This window comes from Heterodontus francisci, chromosome 18, assembly GCF_036365525.1.
Source record: "Heterodontus francisci isolate sHetFra1 chromosome 18, sHetFra1.hap1, whole genome shotgun sequence".
NCBI classification, from domain to species: domain Eukaryota; kingdom Metazoa; phylum Chordata; class Chondrichthyes; order Heterodontiformes; family Heterodontidae; genus Heterodontus; species Heterodontus francisci.
In genome coordinates, this window is record NC_090388.1 from 12568832 (window position 1) to 12584808 (window position 15977).

At 46.5% G+C, this 15977-nt stretch overlaps 1 protein-coding gene across 1 annotated transcript in view; it reads left to right on the top strand.

Annotated features, from left to right (window-relative positions):
• LOC137379793 (decorin-like) overlaps positions 1–8854 on the top strand; it is an 83163-nt gene extending 74309 nt beyond the window's left edge. Inside the window, exons 6-8 of the mRNA XM_068051174.1 lie at positions 237–330; positions 3877–4015; positions 8049–8854. Coding sequence (XP_067907275.1) covers positions 237–330; positions 3877–4015; positions 8049–8243 — 428 coding nt within the window. The 3' untranslated portion in view covers positions 8244–8854. The remainder of the gene's footprint in view (positions 1–236; positions 331–3876; positions 4016–8048) is intronic.
• The last annotated feature ends 7123 nt before the right edge of the window (positions 8855–15977 follow it).

Here is a 15977-nt window from a genome sequence, read left to right on the forward strand (position 1 = left end):
ATAATGCCATTCCTTAAATGTACAAAGGGTAAGTTTGCAATCTGGACATTTTCCAGCTGTGTTTACAGTGAAAGCACTGCTCCTTGCTGGGAGTGCAGGATGTGGAACCGCTACTTCCTGTAATATTTTAGGGGAAAGGTTATAAATGAGCCATTAGCCCCAGTGGTTTATCCTAACTCTTACGTGACTCATTTTGGCTAATTTCTTTCCCTTTTCCTCCCCACCTGCTACACTAGATCTCCCGAGTTCTTTGTCTGAAATACATCTCAATGGCAACAAGATCACTCGCATGAAAGCTAATTCGCTGAAGGGGCTGCACAACTTGGTCAGGTAAATGGAAACTGAAGTTTGTTGTCTGACAGTCATCCTGAGCAGAATTTTGGGTCCTGCCAAGGTCAGGAAAGGAGGTGGATGGTGCCCAAAAATTCCGCTGCCAACTGGCATGCCCAGTTGCTTGACCCTGTTCCTGATGCTCACCATTTTAGGGGAGGCAGAAGATGGGCAGCCAATTAGGTTCCTTCAGAGCCTTGTTCAGGGTAAGTAATGGAGACCAACTGGGATTTTCCAGTCAGTCTCCAGTTTCCTGATGCAATAGGGGGTAGAACAACAGCCTGGAGGCAGGAATCCCCTGCACCCCCCACAATGGTGGCCTGGTTGCTTTTTCTGTTCTTTATTTGAATTTTTAAAAAATTAGTAAAAGTCACCTCCATGTTGATCCGCCCTCTCACTTGCTTACCATCCATTGCAGCCAGCTGCTCCTCTCAAGCTGGAAGGCCTCTGATTGGGCCTCCTGCTTCAATATCCCACCTGCCACACTTAATTGGACAAGGAACCTGTCTCCATGCCAATTAAGGGGGCACTCCGGTCAAAATCTCAGAGCGACTGTATTCCACCCCCCACCGGGGGTGAGTTTGGGACCCAGAAACAGCCCTGATTCATTTTTCCCATCCCTGAAGTGAAAATTCTGCCCTCTGTGTCTATATCCTCCTCCAGCCCTACAACCCTCCCAGATCTCTATACTGCTCCAATTCTGGCCTCTAGCCTATGCCCAATTTTAATTGCACCACCTAGGCCCTAAATCCCCATCCTAAACCTTGGGGGACGGTGGCTTTGTGGTAATGTCACAGAACTAGTAAACCAGAGACCCAGGCCAATTCCCTGAGGACATGGATTCATGGCAGCTGGTGGAATTTGAATTCAATTAATTAATAAGTTCAATTAATTAATAACAAAAAATCTGGAATTGAAATCTAGTCTCAGTAATAGTGCCATGAAACTGTCATCAATCGACTGCTATCATGCCTTCCCCTCTCATGAGTGAAGAATGTGCAAGGTTACAGGGAGGTGGGGGAATGGAACTGAAGGAATTTCTCTTTCAGAGAGCCAGTGTGGACACGATGGGCCGAATGGCCTTCTTCTGCATTGTAACGATTCTGTGATTGTCGTAAAAACCCATCTGGTTCACTAATGTCCGAAGGACATCTGCTGTCCTTACCTGTGACTCCAGACCCACAGCAATGTGATTGACTCTTAACTGCCCTCTGAAATGGCCTAGCAAGCCACCCAGTTGTCAAGGGCAACTAGGGATGGGCAACAAACGCACATCCCATGAAAGAGTAAAAAAACCTCTCCACCTCTCTTTCCTTCTTTAAGATGGTCCTTAAAACCTACCTCTTTGACCAAGCTTTTGGTTACCTACCCTAATACCTCCTTTTGTGGCTCAATGTCAAATTTTGTTTGATAATGCTCCCATGAAGCGCCGTGGGACATTTCACTACGTGACCAGTGCTGTTTTAATGTAAGATGTTGTGTACTCTCCTGGTTTGACCCAAAGACCCATTCCTGCTAGCCTGTCCCCTTAACTCCTTTAACCCTGCTGGAGGTCAATGGCTGAGTTCCTTTAATTTGTGGATTTGACACCTTTGAGGCTCAATCCTTTACAAATTTCAATTACTACTTGGCCAGAATTCCCTCCCATTAAAAAAAAATCCTGTTCATCCATCACATGTCCATGTCCTGCGCCATCACACATCACATCCTGTGCCCCAGTCAATCGACTTGAAGATTTTTGTCCGCTCTTCAAATCTTCTCAATATTTTTCACCAGCATTTGGGATCAGTTAATGGAGCAAGTTGCAAATCCTACCATCCTTGCCCTCAGATTAGTTTACCGCTTTGAAATCAATCTATGATATACATACATTAATTCTTTATCAGGGTGTTAATTTTACAAAGTGGGATTTCTTAGCATGAGCTGTGCTTTGACATCCATGAACTGCCAGTGTGCGACATATAATAAGTGAGTAATCAGCTTGATACTGAATGACACTTTTGGCATTAGTACTGTAATATTTAATGAGGGTTAATTTACATTTGAATGCCCGAAACTCCATGGTACAGTCAATGGCACAGAACGATGCCATTCAACCGATAATGTGTGCACAGAGTCCATTTTCTCAACTCACTCTGCCAGTGAGGAAACCTTGCCAGCCAAGAATGCACTACCAGGAAATCATGGCATATTGTTCTCAGCACATCCCAAGCTTGCCACTGCGAGGAGGCATGAATGAAAATCACCAGTAGAAAAGCAAAATACTGCGGATGCTGGAAATCTGAAATAAAAACAGAAAATGCTGAAAATAGTCAGCAGATTTAAGGTTTGGGCAAGAGATGCAGCAGGGATCTGAGGAAGATTGTTTTTGTACAGCGAGTGATAATGACCTGGATCTCGCTGCCTCAGGGTGGTGGAAGTGGAGACGATCAATGATTTCAAAAGGAAATTGCATGGGCACTTGAGGGAAATAAACTTTCAGGGCTACAGGGAGAGAGCCGGGGAGTCGGACTGACCGAATTGCTTTGCAGGGAACTAGCATGGAGTCGATCGGCTGAATAGCCTCCTTTGTGCCATAATGACTATGACTCTATGGGCAGGACTTTTCCCTTTGGGTTGGGGTCAAATGGGGAGGGAGGGAGGTGGTGGTGGGTGGTATCAGAATCCTGAACCGGGGACAGTCACCTGCCAGTGACTTTCCCTGGATTGGCCAATTAGTGTCAGAGGGCAAGCTCACCATTCAATTAAGGATGAAGGATGGGATCTTGAAGCTGGTGGACCAATAGGAGGCCTTCCCACCCTGAAGAAGCAGCAGGCTGTCTTTTCAGGTAAAAGAAAGAGAGAGGGTGCCCCAAGATGGAGGCGTCCTCCAACTTTTTAAATTTTTAACTGAAAAATACCCTCAGCAGCCAGGCCACAAGTATGGAGGGAACCCTTCCACAGGGCGGCCTGTAGCTGCAGCTGAAGACAGGCAGGTGAGGAAGGCCTCAAAGCCTGCCTGGTGCACACCCCTCCCCCGATGGCACCGAGCGGCTGCCTCCAGACAGCTGGCCCAGTCTCTGATGCCTCTGAGGGCCCGGATGCCGATTGGAAAATTAATAGGTCTTTAACGGGCTCAATGGGCTACCCAACGTTTGGAGACAGGTAGCCCTGCCACCCCCACCCCCTCTTGGAAAAATGGCCTGGGATGGAACATTGCGGAAAACATGCCCGCCAGCCAAATTTTCGCGCCCACCGACCTCCATGCCTGCCCCCATCGGGGACTAAAATTCCAGTCCTATGACTCTAGGTCAGGCAGCTTCTGTAGAGAGACAAACAGAGTTAGTGTTTCAAGTTGATTACCTTTGGAGGTCATAAAGATTCTTGACCTTACAAAAGGTCATTGACCTGAAACATTAACTCCGTTTCTATCTTCACAGATTGCTGTCTAACCCGCTGTGTGTTTCCGGCATTTTCTGTTCTTGTTATTAATGAAATTCACCCGTTAGTTATCATCTGGTGAGCTTTTGTGGACAATAGTGTTCTAATTCACTCCCACCATTGCAGACTGGGCTTGAGTTTCAATGAGATTGTCACTGTAGACAATGGGACACTGGATGACTCACCATACCTGAGAGAACTCCACTTGGACAACAATGCACTCCTCAAAGTACCAGCTGGCTTGGCAGACCTTCGATACATCCAGGTATGTAGGTGAACGCGTTCTCAAATGTAATATATGTATATTAATGGCCCTGTGTTCAATCTGGCTATTTTATGGACCGAACATAATTTTTAGAAGGTACATTAAAAGCATTTTCTTTATATACTTCATTTATATACTTCAGTTATGTGAATAGATTGGAGAAGTTGAGACTGTTTTCGTTGGAGAAGAGAAAATTGAGAGGAGATTTGATAGAGGTGTTCAAAATCATGAGGGGTCTGGACAGAGTAGATAGGAAAAACTGTTCCCATTGATGGAGGGATTGAGAACCATAGGGCGCAGATTTAAGGCAAGTGACAGAAGAAGCAATGGCAACAAAAATAAAAACTTTTTCATGTAGTGAGCAGTTGGGATCTGGAATGCACTCCCTCAGAATGTGGTGGAGGCAGATTCAATCGAGGCATTCAAGAGGGAATTAGATTGTTCCAATGCAGAGCTACGGGGAGAAGGCCAGAGAGTGGCACAAGGTAAATTGCTCTTTCAACGAGCCAGCACAGACATGACGGGCCAAATAGTGTCCTTCTGTGCTGTAACTATTCTGTGATTCCGAGATATGGTAGGGATTTATTGCCTATCCTGAGTTGTTCCTCCAATACAACTGAGTGATTTGCTAGGCCATTTCAAGGGGTAGTTACAAGTCAAAGACTTTGCTATGGAGCCACATAAAGGGCAGACTGGGTAAGGACAGTGGGTTTTCTTCCCTAAAGGACAGTTGGGCTCTTGTGATAATCTGGCAGCTTCATGGTTGCTTTTGCTGATACCAGCTTTTTTATTTCTATATTCCTTAAAATGAATTGAAAATCTCAAAGTACCATGGTGATACAGGATCTTGAAAGATCTTCACCTGTGAAGTTTCCGATTATTTCTCCACCCTCGGTGTCAGCCATCACTGAGTGGACAGCACATTCTCTTCTTTGAGAGCCTCAACTGAAGCATTGGCCGGGGATTTTATGCTGGTGACGGGAGTCTCGATGTCTGGAAAAGGCGACGCCAAGACCCCAGGTCGCCTCTTCTGTGGGAGGCCCACCGAATCTAGTGCTACTTAGGCACTTCAGTGGACAGTGGCAGGCGTCCCGTGGGATGAAGTACCCCAGCGATGGAAGTCCCGCCCTTGGAAAGCTGCTGGCCAATCAGAGGCCTTGCAGCTCTTCCACTGAGCGGCACCACCATGGAGGCAGTGGCTGCTGCTGGAGGTGCACCTACCGAGATCCAGGAGCTTCGCTGGATCCAGGCCACAGATAGGTCAGGACAGGAGGGTTTTCGCAGGGTGGAGCTCATGAGGGAGGTGGTCATTAGCAAGGGCAGGGGAATGGCATTCAGCAGGTCCTCCTTCCCCGATGCTGGGTTCCTCGTTCAGGCACTAAGTGCCTTTTTACAAGGGACCCCCACCCCCCCCCCCCACCACCAACAGCAAGGAAGAAGCCTGCAAGGTCTTTTGGTTGTACTTCCCTTATAGCGAGATGGCTGCCGGCCGCATGGCGAATTGTGGCGGCGTTGGGATGAGGCCCTTAATTGGGCATTAATTGCCCAGTTAAGGGCCTCAACTGGTAGTGGGACAGGAAGGCCATTCATAGGCCTTCCTGCCCTGGACTTAATTTTGGTGGAGGCAGGGTCCACACCTCCATCCTACCTGATTTTATGCTCTTCCTGCCTCCAAACCTGCCATGGATGAGGAGGTAAAGTTCTCCCCATTGTGTCCAATTCTGGGCTCCACGTTTCAGGAAGGCTGTGATTTTAGAGAGTGCAGAAAAGATTTACGAGAATAGTTCCAGGGATGAGGGACTTCAGTTTATTTGGATAGATTGGAGAACAGAACAAAGAACAAAGAAAATTACAGCACAGGAACAGGCCCTTCGGCCTTCCAAACCTGCGCCGATCTAGATCCTCTATCTAAACCTGTCGCCTATTTTCTAAGGGTCTGTATCTCTTTGCTTCCTGCCCATTCATGTATCTGTCTAGATACATCTTAAAAGACGCTATCGTGCCCACGTCTACCACCTCCGCTGGCAACGCATTCCAGGCACCCACCACCCTCTGTGTAAAGAACTTTCCACGCATATCCCCCCTAAACTTTTCCCCTCTCACTTTGAACTCATGACCCCTAGTAATTGAATCCCCCACTCTGGGAAAAAGCTTCTTGCTATCCACCCTGTCTCTTCCTCTCATGATTTTGTACACCTCAATCAGGTCCCCCCTCAACCTCCGTCTTTCTAATGAAAATAATCCTAATCTACTCAACCTCTCTCCATAGCTAGTGCCCTCCATACCAGGCAACATCCTGGTGAACCTCCTCTGCACCCTCTCCAAAGCATCTACATCCTTTTGGTAATGTGGCGACCAGAACTGCACGCAGTATTCCAAATGTGGCCGAACCAAAGTCTTATACAACTGTAACATGACCTGCCAACTCTTGTACTCAATACCCCGTCCGATGAAGGAAAGCATGCCGTATGCCTTCTTGACCACTCTATTTACCTGCGTTGCCACCTTCAGGGAACAATGGACCTGAACACCCAAATCTCTCTGTACATCAATTTTCCCCAGGACTTTTCCATTTACTGTATAGTTCACTCTTGAATTGGATCTTCCAAAATGCATCACCTCGCATTTGCCCTGATCGAACTCCATCTGCCATTTCTCTGCCCAACTCTCCAATCTATCTATATTCTGCTGTATTCTCTGACAGTCCCCTTCACTATCTGCTACTCCACCAATCTTAGTGTCGTCTGCAAACTTGCTAATCAGACCACCTATACTTTCCTCCAAATCATTTATGTATATCACAAACAACAGTGGTCCCAGCACGAATCCCTGTGGAACACCACTGGTCACACGTCTCCATTTTGAGAAGCTGGGGTTGCTCTCCTTAGGGAAGAGAAGGTTGAGAGGAGATTTGATAGCGGTGTTCAAAATCATGGTAGGTCTAAACAGAGTAGATAGGGAGAAACAGTTTTTGGCAAAAGGGTCAATTAGGGCATTAGCCTGGGCTTCTGGATTACTAATCTAATGGCATTACTACTACGCCACTATCTCCCCTACATGAGGAAAAGCATTTTTACGCAGTGAGTTGTTGGGATCTGGAATGCACGGCCCGAGAGTATGGTGGAGGCAGATTCAATTGTGTCTTTCAAAAGGATAAACACCTGAAAATAAAAAAATTTCAGGGCAACAAGGAAAGGGCGGGGTAGTGGGACCAGCTGAGTTGCTCTTGCAGAGAGCCAGCTCAGACATGATGGGCTAAATGGCTTACCATTCCACGAGTCAGAACGTTGTTGGTTTTGAGTCCCATTCCAGAGACTTGAGCACGCAATCTAGGCTGACATTCCAATGCCAGTACTGAGGGAGCGCTGCCTTACAGATGAAACATTAAACCTCGCAGGTGGACGTAAAAGATCCCATGGCACTATTTCGAAGGAGAGCAGGGGAGTTTTTTTTCTTATTCATTCATGGGATGTGGGCATCGCTGGCCAGGCCAGCATTTATTGCCCTTTCCTAATTGCCCTTGAGAAGGTGGTGGTGAGCCGCCTTCTTGAACCGCTGCAGTCCATTTGGGGTAGATACACCCACAGTGCTGTTAGGAAGGGAGTTCCAGGATTTTGACCCAGCGACAGTGAAGGAACGGTGATATAGTTCCAAGTCAGGATGGTGTGTGACTTGGAGGGGAACTTTTAGGTGCTGCCCTTGTCCTTCTAGGAGGTAGAGGTCGCAGGTTTGGAAAGTGCTGTCAAAGGACCCTCGGTGCCCTGGCCAATATTTATCCCTCAATCAACATCACTAAAATCAGATTTCATTATCATCATCTCATTGCTCTTTTGTGGGAGTCTGGATGCACAAATTAGCTGCCATGTTTCCTATATTGCAACAGCGCTTCACGAAAAAAGTACTTCATTGGCTGCAGAGCACTTTGGGGCATCCAGAGGTTTTGAAAGACGCTACATAAATGCAAATCTTTGTTTCTGATCACTGATTGCTGCGGTTGTTGCCAACACTTTTTTATTTTCCCTGTTGCCTGCAGGTGGTTTACCTCCATAACAATCATATCTCGGCCGTGGGCGTTAATGACTTCTGCGGATTCGATTACTACGCAAAGAAGAACCTGTACTCAGGGATAAGCCTCTTTAACAACCCTGTCCCATACTGGGAGATTCAGCCAATTACATTCCGCTGTGCCATGAACCGGGCAGCCATCCAGCTTGGTAACTTCAAGTAAAACCTTCCCAAGTCTTTGGGAAGGAAATGTTGCCTGAAGTGCTGAGTACCTCTTGTACAGTTTAAAACTAAAAACATCCCAAGAACTGCTAGTAGGTGTCAGCCTACAGCTGACCATAGCTGACTTCAAACAAAAAAAGGTGCTACTAAAATATCTTCATTACTCCTGAATAATTATAGAAACAAGCATATCAGCGAGCTTCATTTCCCAACCGTACACTTAGTCCATAACGCCTGCAGGCGTATGTGTGTTACATGGGCCGACTGCATTCACCCCCAACCCCATCAGTCAGTAATTTATTATCCATCGCTAAGATGACCTGTCAGCCACACTCTGTGGCTTCTCATTCCTTGTCCACTGTCTGAGGGTGATTTATTGCTAAATCTCACATTGGTCATGTTTCTAGGTGAAAATTTCAGCCAAATTTGTTGAGCATTCCTTGTAAATGCTTTTTGTCCCTGTTTCACGGTGAAAGCCTTTGTGGGGGGGAGGGGGAGACGCGGTTTGATTGTTTGAAGTATGTGGCTCTTCCATTCTTTGCAAACTGTATGTATCACAAGCAGCATGTTGATGCTCACCTGGTTAAAGTGAGAACTATACAAAATATATTGTAAGCTCCAGTCCTGGTTTCCTTTGATTCATTTTTAACAACAACCACTTATATTTATATCGCACCTTCAACATAATAAAACATTCAAAGGCGCTTCACAGGAGCGTTATAAAACAAAAAGTGGAGTTTGCAAGTTCTCACTGTGTCTGCGTGGGTTTCCTCCGGGTGCTCCGGTTTCCTCCCACATGCCAAAGACTTGCAGGTTGATAGGTAAGTTGGCCATTATATATTGCCCCCAGTACAGGTAGGTGGTAGGGAAATATAGGGACAGATGGGGATGTGGTAGGAATATGGGATTAGTGTAGGATTAGTATAAATGGGTGGTTGATGGTCGGCACAGACTCGGTGGGCCGAAAGGCCTGTTTCAGTGCTGTATCTCTAAATAAACTAAATAAAATGCAACACGGAGCCTCATAAGGAGATATCAGGTCAGATAACCAATAACTTGGTCAAAGAGGTAGGTTTTAAGGAGTGTCTTAAAGGAGGAAAGTGAGGTGGAGAGGCAGAGAGGTTTAGGGAGGGAATTCCAGAGCTAGGGGCCTAGGCAACTGAAAGAATGGCCACCAATGGTGGAGCAATTACAATCGGGGATGCTCAAGTTGCCAGAATTGGAGGAATGCAGATATCTCGGATGGTTATGGGGCTGGAGGAGATTACAGAGATAGGGAGGAGTGAGGCCATGAAGGGGTTGGAAAACAAGGATGAGAATTTTCATGTTTCTTGACTGGGAGCCAATGTAGGTCAGCGAGCACAGCGGGGGATGGGTGAATGGGACTTGGTGCGAGTTAAGACATGGACAGCAGAGTTTTGGATGACCTCAAATTTATGGAGGGCAGGATGTGGGAGACCAGCCAGGAGCGTGTTGGAATAATCAAGCCTAGAGGTGTTCTTCAGAGGGATTCTTAAACAGCTGCTCACATTTTACATTTAGCATCCTCTGGGCAGGTGGACGTGTCCCACTACATGGATGGTGTGGACATTTGTCATGCTTTAACTGTTTGTCAACTGATTTTGGACCTGTATACCTGTCGGAATTGTGGATGCATAGCCAAAAATTCCATAACGAGCCTACAAAATGTAACTTCTGAGGCATTTTACTACTGCTGGGTTTTAAAAGTTCAAAGTGATTGGGATAATTAATCAAAAAAACATAATAAAAGTCAGGCAATATGTAATATACACACTGATGCACAATGCATTAACAATAACATTGGCCCCAATATTTGTCAGAAAATCTGGAAATTCCAATAATACAGGGATCCTGCTGACTTTAAGCGCAGGTTATCATCCACAAATTTTTTTTTGCTCAGTTTCCCTTCCGGCCAGATTGAGAGGCCGCCTGGCTGCTGTGTGGGATAACCTGAGGTAGAAGGTTGCTGCTGGGCGTGGTTACCAATAATTGAAGATTGGAACATGGTGGAGGAATGGGGGCCTCGGGGTGTGGCAGTGAGGAGGGAAGGAGAGATTGTAGAGGAGGTGGAGGGCCAATCGCATGGGGAGAGACGTGGGGAGGGGATGGTTGATCATGAGAGGAGAGAATGCAGGAGTGGCAGTTGGCCAATCGCAGTGGGGGAAGAGATTACGAGTGGTGAGATCATGGCAGACGATTTGCTTGTAGGACTGAGGGGAAAGACTCGACCTTTCCCTAGCCCACCAGCAGTGCTGGAAAAGCACTCAACTGTTAAATCCGCTAGCTCCTACCTCCCAGTAGTTGCTGGGATTCCTGAGCCCATTGAAATCCGGCATGTAGTCGTTCAATTTAAATGGCTCCCAATATTGAGGCGCAGAGCCTCATTTAAATATTATAATCACTGATGCGCCTCTCCAGGTCTTTTTACTCAGATGTCCCCGATTCTGTCACACTTAAACCAGATGTAGGCGCTTTCGTGGTGGATTAGGCCCAGGTTTGACCCTTTTACTGATTTATCCCCCTATGACCCTTTTGCCGCCTGTCATAGGGGGAATAAAATTGCACAGAAGTGCCCCTAAAGACCTTAGCTGAAATTTCACAAGGCCTCAGCTGGATCCTATACATGGTAAAGGACATGGGGCAGAAGATGGGCCCCAATACTAGGCTGCCTCCCTTCAAAAAGGTCCTTGGCTGGAATTTTATTCCCCCACCCATCCCCAGGGGCAGGCTGAGAGGCGGAGCGGGTGTGTAAAATCGAGTGGGAGGCTCGGGGGGTGGGGGCGCCATGCCCATCGCCTACCCACCCTCTGCTATTTTACCAGCAGTGGGGGAGGTGTCAAATGACCTGCCCACCCCAAGCCAATTGAGGCCCTTAAGTAGCCAATTAATTACCACTTAAGTACCTCCCTCCAGTAAAACCAGGTGGCCTCCTTGCAGGTTGGGGTTGCCCTCCTGATCAGGCGCCCTATGCCGCATGGAGGGTCCCCCAGCAGCATGGGCTGCTCCCTCTAAAACTACCCCCCGCCCTACTCTCTGACTCCAACTACCCTCGCCAGGGCCTAGCTGATTGCCCCCAGTGAGGCCCGAACCCCACTTGCCTTCCTGAAGGGCGACGTCTATTGTCCTCTTCTTGCTGGGTGCAGTCCCAGCGGTGGCCACCACTCCCAGTGGCATTGCTGGGACTGAAGAGCTGCTGGCCCTCTTGGAGGTGGGACTTCCTGCCTTAGAAAGGCTGAAGTCCTAACCAAGGCCAATTAAAGGTCTGGGTCACGACAAATAGCTGCGCGGCTTCCAGGCCCGGCGGAGGCAGGCTCTTCCCCAACTTTTAAGCCAGTGGGTGGGGCCACCGCCAAAACGTAAAATTCCGGTCCTTATCACACTTCCTGCCAATACCCTACTGCCACCTCTCCTCCACCGGTCTCTGGGATTAGCGGGTTCAACAAAAGGAAGAGAGAGGGAAAATGGCCCTACCCTTACACTGGTCCACTATTTTAATGCAGTGGGACATGCAAGGATCAGGATGCCAGGATTCCTGGGGCAGGGGAGGGAAACATTTTACTGCCTCGTTGATAGAGGCAGGACTGTAGCAATAGGCCTTCCCATCCAATTTCTCTTCATTTTCCATCATTAAGTCGGTGAATTTGACACCAGAGGAAAATCCAACTCAAAGCCATGAAGAGAGGCTCTAGTTGAGAGGAAACTTCATTCTTCATTCGTGTCTTTACTATAATGAAAGTTACAGATGAAATTGAAGTCAGCACGATATATACTTAGAATTACATAGAACGTGCAGCACAGAAACAGGCTATTTAGCCCAAAGAGCTCCCCGCAAGCCTCCTCCCACCCAACCCTATCAGCATATTTATCCTGGATATTGAACATCAGACTAGGAGGACACAGGTACACAAACTGAACAAGGTTAGACCTTTCTCCCCACATGATCGTGAATTGTGTGGAACTAACTCCCAGAGATATGGGGTCAATTAACATCTTTAAAAATGAGATGGATACATCTTTGTTGTGAAGGGGAAATTGTGGTTTCGAGAGCTATTAACAGCACGATCTGAAGGATCGATGGATAGTGTGTGAGGGAAGTCTGTGATCAAATATTGGTACATGGATGGAGCAGAGCTCATTGCTGATTGGCCTTTCGTCACTCCACATATTATCAAGCTATGACAATATGAAGCTTTATTAATGAATGCAGTAATAAGTTAGGATATTCTTCCGTCCATTACTCTACAACAGGCTCTTTACCCAAAAGGTACAAGTTGGCTCCATGGACTAAGGAGTTGGACATGAACATGACAACATATTCATTACTGGTATAGCTCAGCATCATTGCTAACCATTGCAATGTTTGAAGTTTCAGTGTATGAGACACTGTCCTATCTCTAAATGGAAACAAAATCATTCCCAATTCAATAAATTGGAACAGATAAATAAATATGAACAGCAGTTATATCTGCTTCCCTTTGGCAAACTTTACCCAAGTATTTCTTTTAGGCATGGAGCAGTAATCTCTGAAGTTCCTCCTTTTACCTACATACATACGAACATATGAATTAGGAGCAGGAGTAGGCCACTCGGCCCCTCGAGCCTGTTTTGCTGTTCAATAAGATCATGGCTGATATGATTGTAACCTCGACTCCACATTCCCGCCTACCCTCGATAACCTTTCACCCCCTTGCTTATCAAGAATCTATCTACCTTAAAAATATTTAAAGATTCTGCTTCCACTGCCATTTGAGGAAGAGAGTTCCAAAGACCCATGACCCTCTGAGAGAAAAGAATTTGTGAATACTTGTGTGTGGTGTAACATTATAAATCCATTCACAGTGCTGATACTTCAGAATAATATTTTGACAAGTGTACATCTTTTGACATTGCCAAGGAGGGTCAAAGGTGACGATACCACTCATTTTGTTCTTCTCTACTTAGAACTCCAACACAATAACCTCTCAGCCAAAAGAAATAAGACCTCATTCCTGGGCCAAAGCCATCACAAATAAACCTTTATCAAAACCACACATTCTGTGCTCTCTGATGTTCTTGCACAATGACCCTCGTGTGTGCTGGGGGCATTTTTTTGCAAACTCATTTCCTCTGGCAAGTGTTGGATGTGACACTCATTCTTGGCCAGACAATTGAAAGTCTTATTTTTCTGCTGAGGGTTCTCCAGTTGAATTCTACAGCTCTTTTAAGTCTAAATCTGAAAAAAAGGACAAAATCTAGAAGGATCTTTGGTCGTTCTCACCACAAACTGTCTTTGATGCAAAAATTAACTCTTCTTGGTTGTATTCTTTGCCTGCTTCTAGCAGCTCAACCCAAGTCCAGATCTGTGAACTTTCTATTTATGTTGGTTATGTTACACTCACCATGTTGCGAGTATGCTGTTGAGTTCCTCTGTTATACGTACACACTCCTCCACTTAAAAGGATTCATGGGCTGACTAACAGTCTGCAACATGAACACATAACCATCTTCATACCTGGCCATAGTGGGGATGGTTTTCTGGGCACCCACAACCCATAGTATATGGGGTGGTGCACTCACCCAAACCAGATGTGTGTATCCTGCTGGATGGTCAAGTCAGAATTCTGAGCCAGACTTACCATCTCCACTGGCCCAGATTGTCTGGGGCACGAGTTGAACCATATATCTTCTGACCCAGTGGCGGAAGCACTACCGTCAAGCCAAAGGCAGGCTCCAGTGGTGAGAAGGCGTGCAAGCTGTGTAATTCCAATGTGTATGGGAGATTTGAGATAACTGCTTTACACAGAGGCAACTCAGTGCAACTAAAATACATATTGTGGGTTTCACAGCTTTGACCTCAGAAACTATGTGCATCTTACAAGGTGTCATCCCACCTCCCTCCCAAATCCACTCACTTCAGAGACTTGAGCACAAAAATCCAGACTGACACTCCAGTGTAGCACTGAGAGAGTGCTGCATTGTCAGAGGTGTCGTTTTTCCCATGGGACGTTAAACCGGGGCCCCAGCTGCCCTCTCAAGTGCACGTAAAAGATCCCATACCACTATCTGAAGAGAAGGGGAGATCTCCCAATACTTATCCCTCAACCAACATCACGGAAACAGATTATCTGGTCATTATCACGTTACTGTTTGTGGGATCTTACTGTGTGCAGATTGGCTGCCACGTTTCCGACGTTACAACAGTGGCTACACTTCTAAAGTACTTCATTGGTTGTAAGGTTTGTGAGGTTGTGAAAGGCGCTATAGAAATGCAATTTTTGTGTGTCTTTTTTTCCCTCAAGCGCCAACTCCAAAGCCTAAAGCCACTCCCTGTCGACAGGAAGGTCAAGCACTATAAGGGTCATTTTAACCCTACCCACTGAGACAGTCAAAATTGTCTGTGGGATGCACCGCCAGCTACCATTTTGAACCACTTCATTGAACAGTCGGGAGGAACATCCACCAGCAACCAGAAAAATCCATCTTTAAGTATGTAGATCTGGCTCCAATGATGTAATCAGGCCCAAATGCCATTTCAACCCAAGAGGTGATGAGACCTCATGAGGCCGGAAAAGATAGTTCTATTCACTCGTTTTGTTCCTTGCTTCTGAGCCCATGAGGAACCCCTGCTCCTCTCGGAAGCAATGTTTAAGCATCCCCCGACCCGATTTACCCGAGAGTCATAAACCGTTCCTTCACTCCCTGGGGGTGGCCTCTCACCTCCCAGTACTGACACCTATGGGACAGCTGATTCTTCCCGCTGGTGTTGGGCAGGAATCTTGAGTGGGCAACGTGCGGGTGAAACCCAGGCGTTAAACTGAGGTTAGGTTGAGTTATCGCCTGCCTGATTTCAGTTGTGAGTTATATATCTCAGTTTATGCTAATAAGTGACTGGTTAAGTGGTTACACAGAATTAGCATGTGCTACACATTATCAAGTCATTTTCACTAGTGAAGTGTCAAAGAAGTTGCCTCAATTCACCACTGCATTATTGCACTCAGGTAAAGTGTGACAAATTAAACAAATAATAGGGAATCTGGAAAAACTCTTCCAAATAATTTTTCATGTGTACTGAAGTGTGTTCTGTGTATGCGTGTGTGTGTTGGGTGAGTGAGTACTTTACACGAGTGTGTACCATATATGGTTGTACTGTACTTGAACATATACTGTGTGAGTGAGTTAAAAAGTGGGGATGTTTACCATGTATGGGTGTGTAAAAAGTGTGTATTCACTGTGTGAGCGTGTACTGTGTGCAGCGTAACAGAAATGTGTAACCTGCTGAGGAGATGACAGTCAGAGTGGCACCTTGTCACTCAGATAAGGGACACTCCACCACCCCGAAGCATGTTTTGAGGTGAGTGGAAAACAGGGAACAGTATTCCCTACTCTCAGCAGACATTAGGATTATCTGGAGCAAGCTGGGTGGAATCCCTGCAAAAGCCCAGAATTGCCCCAAGGTACATTCCCAAAGTCAGTCTGAGATATAAGAACCACCCTCTCTCCCAGCCTAGGGCTCAACTTGTCGGGATGCTTCCATGGGGGGAAAACCTGATAGATCCAGATTCCACTCCAAATTGGAGTCTGCCCACCGGAGTCACACCGGAGTCACACCGGAGTCACACCGGAGTCACACTGGAGTTCCACCCCACTCCCAGTTGGAAATTTGACCCTTAAAACTCTGGCTTTACATTTTGTACAAAACTCTCATGCTTTGAAGTTTACCAAAAAGAATCTCATT